Raw genomic sequence first — 8904 nt, 5'->3', positions numbered from 1 at the left:
GAAATGAACTCGAATTCATATTTTGTTTGTCTTTACAAAGAGCTCACTAAATTGATCCACAAATATGCACGATTCAATTAAACAATTGGATGGAGTCCATTAGGGTTATGTTTTGTGAATTCGATGATAGATATCCCATAAGAACCAAAACGCATTGGTAAAAGGCACAAAGAAAAGAAAAAGGTAAAAGAAAAGCAAAAGGGAAAAAGAAAAGCAAAAGGCGTAAATACTTTTAGGTTTAGGAATCTGGTCCAATTTTGGTTTCGGTTCCTATAAGAAGTGAGAACTGAACCGGAACCATTGGTTCTAGAAAAAAGGAACCAAGTACCAAAATCTCCTCCATAGAAATGAGAAGAGAACTAGGCTGTAGATTTGGTTCGGTTCCCAATTCTACACAGGAATCATGCTTAGCCTAATAAGAATAATACAAGTGTCAATTTATTTTTTGTTCACTTGAGAGTTACAAATTTGAAAAATTAATTACTTAAGTATCATTTTCCAATTTGCTCCACTGGAAAAGCCGATGTGCAGTTGGAAAATATTATTTTAATAAATTTAAATATTTATTATTATTATTATTTTTCTTTAGGCTAGTGAGGGTCATCGGCGATCCTCGTTGGCCACAAAATCCTCATTGACTGTGAAGTCCTTGGGTGAGGTGCTGGGGCCTTGTCAATTGTCGGTGAGGGTTCTCATCGCCTTGCTCTCGCTACGAAGGCTTTGGCCAATGATGTCGAGGCCTTGCTTGTAGCAGGCGAGATCATGAGGACCCTCACTTGCGGTTGCCCAAAGTCGACAAGGCCTCGATGGCCTCACCTAGGGCTACGGTGGTCGAAGGTGAGGCGGGCAAGGGTTTAATGGTCGAGAGGGTTGTTAGTGACCCTCGTTGGTCTTAAAGAAAAAAAGCAATAAAATTAAAAAAATTTAAAAAATCAACATAGGACATTTGGTTGGAAATGGTACTGAAGTAAATAATTTTGCTTCGATGTGGCATTTAAGTGAGTAAAATTTTTTTTAGAGCTTAATTAAGCATTGTAAGAAAGTTTTGACATTCCTATTAATAGAGAATGCGTTCCTCCCCTTGACGCATGCCACTAACCAAACCGAAGAAACAACTTTCGTTCAACTTAAGTTTTCCAAGTTTTGATGTTTTACTAAAAACAGAAAAATATTATAAATAATAAGATTCAACTCCGGCGGGGCTACATCGCTGCAGCACGGAACCCACTTCTTTTCTCTTTTTTATATACTTACCACCATAAATTATTCCCCCATTTTCTCTCTCTCTCTCTCACTAGCTTTTCAGTTCTCACTCAGTCCACACCAAACACAACCTGCCATGTTTTCCCCATCAACTTTTGTAATTTCCGCTTTCCTTAGCCAACAGAGAAGTTAAGCAAAACCCCGGGGCAACCTCGGACTCATCGAGCTCCCCGGCCCCGATGTCGTCCTCGCCGCCGCCGGCTCCCGCTCCCGGCGGCGCCGGGCGGCTCCAACACCACTTCGCCGCTGCTCCCCCCACCGCCGGCGGCGACGACCAACTCCACCTCTCCCCCGCCTCCCCCTCCGCCGGCGGCGACCGGGCCGGTGCCTCCGAATGGGTTGCCGCCGGGGCGCTGGCGGGGCTGATAGTGGGGATTGGGATTGGGGGCCTGATCGTGCTGGTTGGGGTCGGCATTTTCGTGATTTTCTACCGGAGGAGGAAGAGGAGGAGGCTTGAGCTGGGGAATTACCCTATTCAGGGGCCTAAAGGTGAGTTTTTATTCTTGAATGCGAGCTTTCGAAGTTCGTCATTTGTTCTTCATTTATGGTCGGTCGGCTAGCTAGAAATGAACTTGGGTTCTGAAATGAGGATTAGTCATCAGGGTTTTGAACTCGCTAAGACTTTGCTAGAGGCTGAAAAATTGGAACTCTTGTTGTTTTCGAGACCCTGAGTTGTGAATCCTGCGCGTTGATTGTGTGGATTGCTTATATGCTTCCACGATTTCATTTAAGCTAAATTCGCTTAAAGTTGCTGTAAATTTTGGGAGTGCTACTTGCGTGTCTCTCTGAATGTATCGATGCCAATTGCTCGATCTTTTCTCTCTAATATCTTTATGTGTTTCAGGATAATTTGATGCCAATTGCTTTTCGGGTTATGATTTTTTTCAATGCATATAAGAAGTTGGGTTAAAAGTACATAACGTTCCTTGCAGATGACCCTCCTGCTAGCCCAGCTCAGCCTTTTCAACCCAATGTTGCTCCATCAATTGACAAAGTTACAAATTGGCCAAAGCCTACTCCTCCGCCTCGAATTTTGTCAAGTCACCAAGGTCCGACTTCTTCTGAACAATTCTCAACAACAGATATGGGTTCAGCAAGACCTTGATGCTATCTCCGGCATGGCATTAATTCTTTCTCAGAGTACATTCACGTATGAAGAGCTAAAAATAGCAACAGATGGTTTCTCCAATGTCAACCTACTCGGGCAAGGTGGTTTTGGCTATGTTCATAAGGGAATGCTTTCGTGGGAAAGTAGTTGCAATCAAGCAGTTAAAAGCTGGAAGTGGACAAGGGAGAGAGAATTTCAAGCAGAGGTTGACATCATCAGCCGCATCCATCACAGACACCTTGTTTCCCTTGTTGGTTACTGCATTTCTGGTGCTCAGAGAATTCTTGTATATGAGTTTGTTCCAAATGGCACGCTGGAATTTCATTTGCACGGTGAGTATGCCTTCAGAGGTATAGATGTATTCTTTCATCTGATGATGCCGTTCTAATATCAATTGCATCTCTCTCTCTCTCTCTCTCTGTTACCTTCTTTCCAAGATCACACTTGAACTTTTCTTCTTATATATGGATTCTAGCTACCATACAACTTTGATATTCTATGGTTATTGCCTTTTTGAAGTGCTGTTAGAGTAGTGAGACCTGTTTATAAACTCCTTCATTGTGGAATAAGGGATTCATATATCATAGCTGTTTATCTAGCAGCAAAATCCCTTAACATGGAAAGAAGAGGAAGAGGTTTTTTTTTTTTTTTTTTTGGGGAGGGGGGGGGGGTGGGTGGGTGGGGATTGGACAACAGACCCTAACATTGCAGCCAGCTAACACTTTTGTAGCAATGCCATAATAATCAAATGGCTTGATCACCACTATGCATAGGCAACAGAGGATGTTTGGTTATTTTGGAGCTGAAAAGCTAATTGAGAATGTTATAGTTGTTATAACTAGCAAATGTTGTTGCAGGGAAGGATCGCCCAACTATGGCTTGGCCTAGGAGAATGAAGATTGCTTTAGGTTCTGCAAGGGGGCTGGCATATTTGCATGAGGACTGTAAGTAGAGTCTTTTTACATTTTCACTACCATAAGTTTTGCGGTTTCATCTTTATTGTATTCACTTCTCAGGTAATCCCAAAATTATTCACCGTGACATCAAGGCTTCTAATATTCTTCTAGACGTCAATTTTGAGGCAAGGGTATGATGTGCGATTGCTTAATCATTACACATGATATATTGGTCATCTGGGCTGTTTATTGAATTCACTGCCATTATATAGTTAGTTATTAAGTTATAAGTTACTTCATTTTTCAAAAGCATTTTGCATCTCTCCTACATCCTCTGTATAAGCCAAAGATTAGAGAAACGGCAAAAGATCTTAGGGCTGCAAAGTTGATTTCTTGATGAAATCATTAGGGAACCAACTTTTCGTTTGCAGCTATTTTTGGAGTTGTGATGAACTCTACAATCCATAATTTAATATTGTCGTGTGAAACTAGTTGGATGCGAAATATAAAAGTTGGCATTACTGATTCCAGGTTGCAGACTTTGGACTTGCAAAGATTGCTTTTGATACAGATACTCATGTATCGACTCGAGTAATGGGAACTTTCGGGTAAAGCCATTCCTTATGCATATAGTTTGTCTAATTTGGCATAGATGATGGTTCAGTTCACTTGTTTCCTCTTAGCATACATTGGTTGTGTCATCTTTTGCTAAGATAAGTCTAATTAATGCAGCTACCTGGCTCCGGAGTATGCCTCCAGTGGGAAGCTTACTGACAAATCGGATGTCTTTTCTTTTGGAGTTGTGCTTCTAGAGTTGATAACCGGGCGTCGTCCAATTGACAAGAGTCGACCCTTTGTTGAAGATAGCATGGTTGATTGGGTCAGTAGTTTATAAACAATATATTTACTTGAGGCCTGTTATTATTAGTGATCTTGTCTGGTAGGGAAAAAGAACCAATTTCAGGACTTTGAGCTTCTAATCCCCCTCCTTTTATTTATTTATTCTTCTCCTCCATGTTTCCGTCTATCCCACCTTGAATGTCGTCAAAGAATTGACTACTCTAATGAAATTTCAGGCAAGGCCTTTGCTCACACAAGCCTTAGAAGATGTCAAATTTGATGCCATTGTTGATCCAAAATTGCACAAGGATTACGATACCGAGGAAATGACTCGGATGATTGCTTGTGCTGCTGCTTGCGTTCGTCATTCTGCACGACACCGTCCGCGAATGACACAGGTACATTGCTAGTTAAAAATCCTTTGTTTCAATATGAGAATGCATGTTTCCTTTTTTTTCTTATATTATAGAGATAATCTATGCTCTAGTTAGTGGTTTTTGCTCCTTTTACAAATCATGGGTTATCATTTCATTTGAGCTGGAAAAAAAAATTAGTTTCAGTGTCTCAGTTTGCTACAACTCGCTTTCTGGTATGACCGTTAATGCAAAATGGTCTACTATTGTGGAATAAGATTTGAACTTCATGTAATCAGGTCGCGTTCGAGCATTGGAAGGAAACCTCTCTGAGTGATTTAAATGAAGGAATTGTGCCCGGACATAGCAGAGCATATAGTCCTTATGGAAGCTCAGATTATGACACCAGTCAATATCAGGAGGATTTAAAGAAATTTAGGATGATGGCCTTGGAAAGCCAAGAACAAGCCACAAGCGAGTTTAGTGGCCCCACTAGTGAGTATGGCCTTCATCCATCCAGCTCAAGCAGTGGGTTTCAACAGACTACCCAAGAGATGGACTTGGGGAAAATGGCAGAGGATGGTCGTCATGCTAATGAAGGCTCGTAATATTAATATTATCTGGGAGGCTAGGCCCTAATTCCCACAGTTCCACGGTATGTCTGCAAGATTCGTGCTTGGAGAAACATCTTCGGAAGAAGAAAGTTCATGCTCTGCTTTGGCCTGTGGCTGCATGGTGTGAGTTGTTACTTGTAGATTGAAATGGATTAGATTTGGGAAAGGCAAAAGGTACATCAGGTGTCAGTACGTTTGTGTTGCTGATTTGAGTAGTATAGCTTGAGGTATTTTAAAGATTGTCGTCACTGCTAGAGAAATGTATAAGAAAGGAAGGACGAAAAAGTAGAGGCTCGAAAGTTGGGAAGCAATGGCGGATCCGGTTCAATTTATTACCCTCAGATGAGTTTCTATGATTGTCATCAGCTCGTACTCTTCCCATTACTTTCTGAAGAATGAATCTGCAAAATTTGGTTAATCCAAATTGCTATAGTTGCTTAAATTCTTTACATGCTGGTCCAAATCAATGTGATAATTTATGGGATTTTTTGTAGACCCGTTAAATGAGTGGATTGGATCGAAAATGGTCCTATTTATTTAATCTATTTTGACTCATATTTATATAGTGTAAATTATGTGACCGATCTCTACTTGACTCGATTTGTATTGCTAGAATCGATTAATATTCTAGGAAAAATCCTACGCTAACTTTAAGCTATATACTAATCGGATAAAAACTCCAAATTAAATTAACAAAAGAAAATAAAAATAAAAAATAGTAAATAAAATAAAAATGAAAAAGGAACCTATAATGAAATATTTATAAAGAATTTGACCAATTAAATAAATATTTATAAAGCTCGTTTAAATTTGCCTAGTATCTTACTTGATTTAATTTAGTGAGGCGGGCTTAGGGTTTACTTGTCTAAGGAAGGCATTGTTTAGAATATTAAATGTTCGTTAGGAGTAAGAATTCTCTTTTTTTTTTTTCAAATGCATACAGTCACATATCATCTCATACCACACCTTAGCAAACAACAATCATCATAAAATAGATTTAAAACACATTGAATAGGAACTTGAAAATACTAAGAATTGTACTACTCACAAGACTTCGTGAATGGATCTAGTGAGCTCGACATTTATAAAGCAAACTCTGACAATTACATTATACGATACAAAGGAGAATCTTTAACTTGACAAAGAAAGGAATTGAGATGGGAGTAAATTTCCAACTTTCAGTATTATACGTCACAAGCATAAGCATCCATCATTTTCCATCTTCAATTGCATTCAAAAGGTATAGCAGATTATATGTCATAAGCATGCACATGATATTTCATGCTTTTACTCAAACTAGTTTCAAATTTCAGCTCAGAACTTAAAATCTCTCACTATACGCCAACTTAGAACACTCCTCTGAACACCCATTCAGCAAAAAGCAAGACCCAGATGAGATAAAAACGTGAAATCTTAATGCAGAGGCGGAATCTGCAATCGGAACAAGAAATCACACTGGGGTCGCTACTTGCGCTAAGGAAGAACCCAATAAAGGGGATATTGAAGGAGTGACGGTAGAGACAGTGTTAACAATTAGCAGCCATCTTCCTATCTTTACTGTTGAAATGAGAAGAGAATGACTCACCGATAAAAAATGGAAGGCTCCAAATTCGGACTCGAAGCAGCACCCCCAACTCACTGATAAACCTATTTGAGGCTTCGGCAACCATGAATCGAGCTCCTTCTTTGATCAAGCATTTGGTCCGCCTCAAATGAAGGTCGCGAGGTGCGGCATTGAAGCAGGAGGCGGAAGGATCTGTGTCAAGGACACGGAGATGATGAAGATCGAGACAAGGGAAAAATGAAGACAGGGATGGAAATTGCTTGACCCAAATGAGGAGAAGAGAGACGTGATGGAGGCGTGTGGAGGCGAGCGGCCGGCTGCTTTGCATCGGAAGCTTTAGTCATCGACCATCGACGAGGATGAGAAAATAGTTCGTCATCTCCTGCACTTTTGTTAAGTGGGTCGCATAATATTTTAAATGGGTTGAAAATAGGTCATAAGTTTTAATATATTTTTTGACCCGTTTAAATCAAACTCATTTTTGACTCAGTTTTAGTTGGGTCTTTAAAAATATTTGATCTATATGCAATCCATATAAATAAAAATACGAGTCCAAAAATAGATCCGTGACCCATTTTACACCCCCTAGTTTTGTTCTTGAAACTGCTTATCAAGTTGGTTGAGGACATGGCAGTTTTGACTCATAGAGTTTCTTATGTAAAATTTTCTGAAACTCCTCTTTTTTTTTTTTTTTTTTTTTTTTTCAGAAATTAATTCGGAGGGCGTGCAAGATTTTGTGAAAACAGATTCATGTTCTCCGTTTAAGACAAAATTATTTCCGTTTTCGTCGGGGGATTTGGCAGACCCTTGCTTCAGTCGGACAATGAAAGCAATGAACACAAAAGCTTAGTGCTAGCGCCAAAAATTCTTCCATTTTATTACTCAAGCCAAACTTACGCGCAACTTCCTTAGATTGTATTATCGAAATTGACTTGGATCTTTATAAGTCTTGAACTAGAGAGATGAATTTAATCAGGGCATAACTTCCTAAGCTCGGTTTTGCTCACGACTGGTTATATTTGTTCCACAAGCCGCTATAGTCAAATATTGGATCAAGAAAATATAATAAAGCATGAAACTACGAACGAAACAGAGAGCCAGTGAATTATCATTCCCTTAACATTGGATCAAATTTTCACTAATGAATAATTTAGGCAGATGAGCCGAAAAAAGTAAAGCTTTTCATTAGCTGTTTCAATTAATTAGCTTTAGTTAACTCATACCTCAATTCCAGGCATCAGTATAGCTCATACTAATATGTGAGTGTATCCATTTATCTTCTCATGAAAAAGGGTTACTGACTAGACACTGAACTTGAGGCTTGTTCTTCTGCTCTTTCTTTCATAGCTTTACTTAAGAGGGGAAAAAGTATCCGCATATTTTATTGCGATGAACGTGTCTGCAAAAAGCTATCAGAGCACTTAAGTCCAGCTACTTGCTTTTTTTTTTTTAAATTTTTTATGAAGCTTTGAACGGCAACCCAAATCTTGGCCTGCCAGATCGTTGCCTACAGAAGAATGAAAATCCCATCTCCATCCCGGTCATTGCATCAGTTTCAGCCTTCTACGGTGCTCTTGTGGGCTCTGGCTACAATTTGGTTGATCAAAGAAAACAGATCAGGGTGACTTCTTCTTCTGCTTTTGTCGATAGATGTTTGATGACATTTCTAGGATAGTTTCATTAAGAAAGACAAGGTGGCAACTTGTCTGTTTTTACCTTCGCGAGAGTCCACTGTGTCCCTTGAAACCATGTTTTCCTTGTAAGTTCTGGCAAGTCACAAAGTGATTCTACAAGAAAGTGAGAGAATAGACAGACAAGAATTGCAGCCAAGCGTGATAAACAGATAGTAAAGCCGTTATCTTAGGGAGATTTACCTTGAAAGTCTGCTTAGCGAACTTCAAAAGTTGTGATGCAGTACTCATTGGTAACATTTGGGAATCTAAACAAGAGACGCAGCGATCCAGATCATTTAAATATAGCAAGCAATTATCTGCATAGTTAAAGGAGATTTTGCAAATATTGTAGGTTTGGATTGTCCGCATACTGGCTGGGAGCCGCCCATCATCCACAGAGACCTCAAGGCAACAAACATGTAAATTTTTTGGCAGAATTGGACACCCACAAGTTGTTCTTGTCTCTGTGATAGAATGTGATTGATTAAGTACTGCTATCAATTTCTTCCTTCAACTTTTTATGTGCAAGTAGGCCTCATAACTCTTGTCAAAAAAAAAAGAAAAAAAGAAAAAAAAAGAGTAGGCCTCATAAC

At 39.5% G+C, this 8904-nt stretch overlaps 1 protein-coding gene and 1 pseudogene across 1 annotated transcript; both read left to right on the top strand.

Moving 5' to 3' along the window:
- Positions 1-1436: 1436 nt before the first annotated feature.
- On the top strand, positions 1437-2112 carry LOC120288860 (proline-rich receptor-like protein kinase PERK15). Its single transcript, XM_039303050.1, has 2 exons — positions 1437-1752; positions 2108-2112. Exons 1-2 carry the CDS (start codon positions 1443-1445, stop codon positions 2110-2112), a joined length of 315 nt encoding a protein of 104 aa, XP_039158984.1. The 5' UTR covers positions 1437-1442.
- LOC108955712 lies at positions 1511-5097 on the top strand (annotated as a pseudogene).
- Positions 5098-8904: the final 3807 nt, after the last annotated feature.

Source organism: Eucalyptus grandis, chromosome 10 (genome assembly GCF_016545825.1).
Source record: "Eucalyptus grandis isolate ANBG69807.140 chromosome 10, ASM1654582v1, whole genome shotgun sequence".
In the NCBI taxonomy this organism is placed as follows: Eukaryota; Viridiplantae; Streptophyta; class Magnoliopsida; order Myrtales; family Myrtaceae; genus Eucalyptus; species Eucalyptus grandis.
Note: the sequence above shows the minus strand (reverse complement) of the source record. Positions and strands in the feature narration are given on the sequence as shown.

Coding starts and splice junctions, on each gene's coding strand:
- LOC120288860 (XM_039303050.1), top strand. CDS start 1,443: ATGTCGTCCTCGCCGCCGCCGGCTCCCGCTCCCGGCGGCGCCGGGCGG.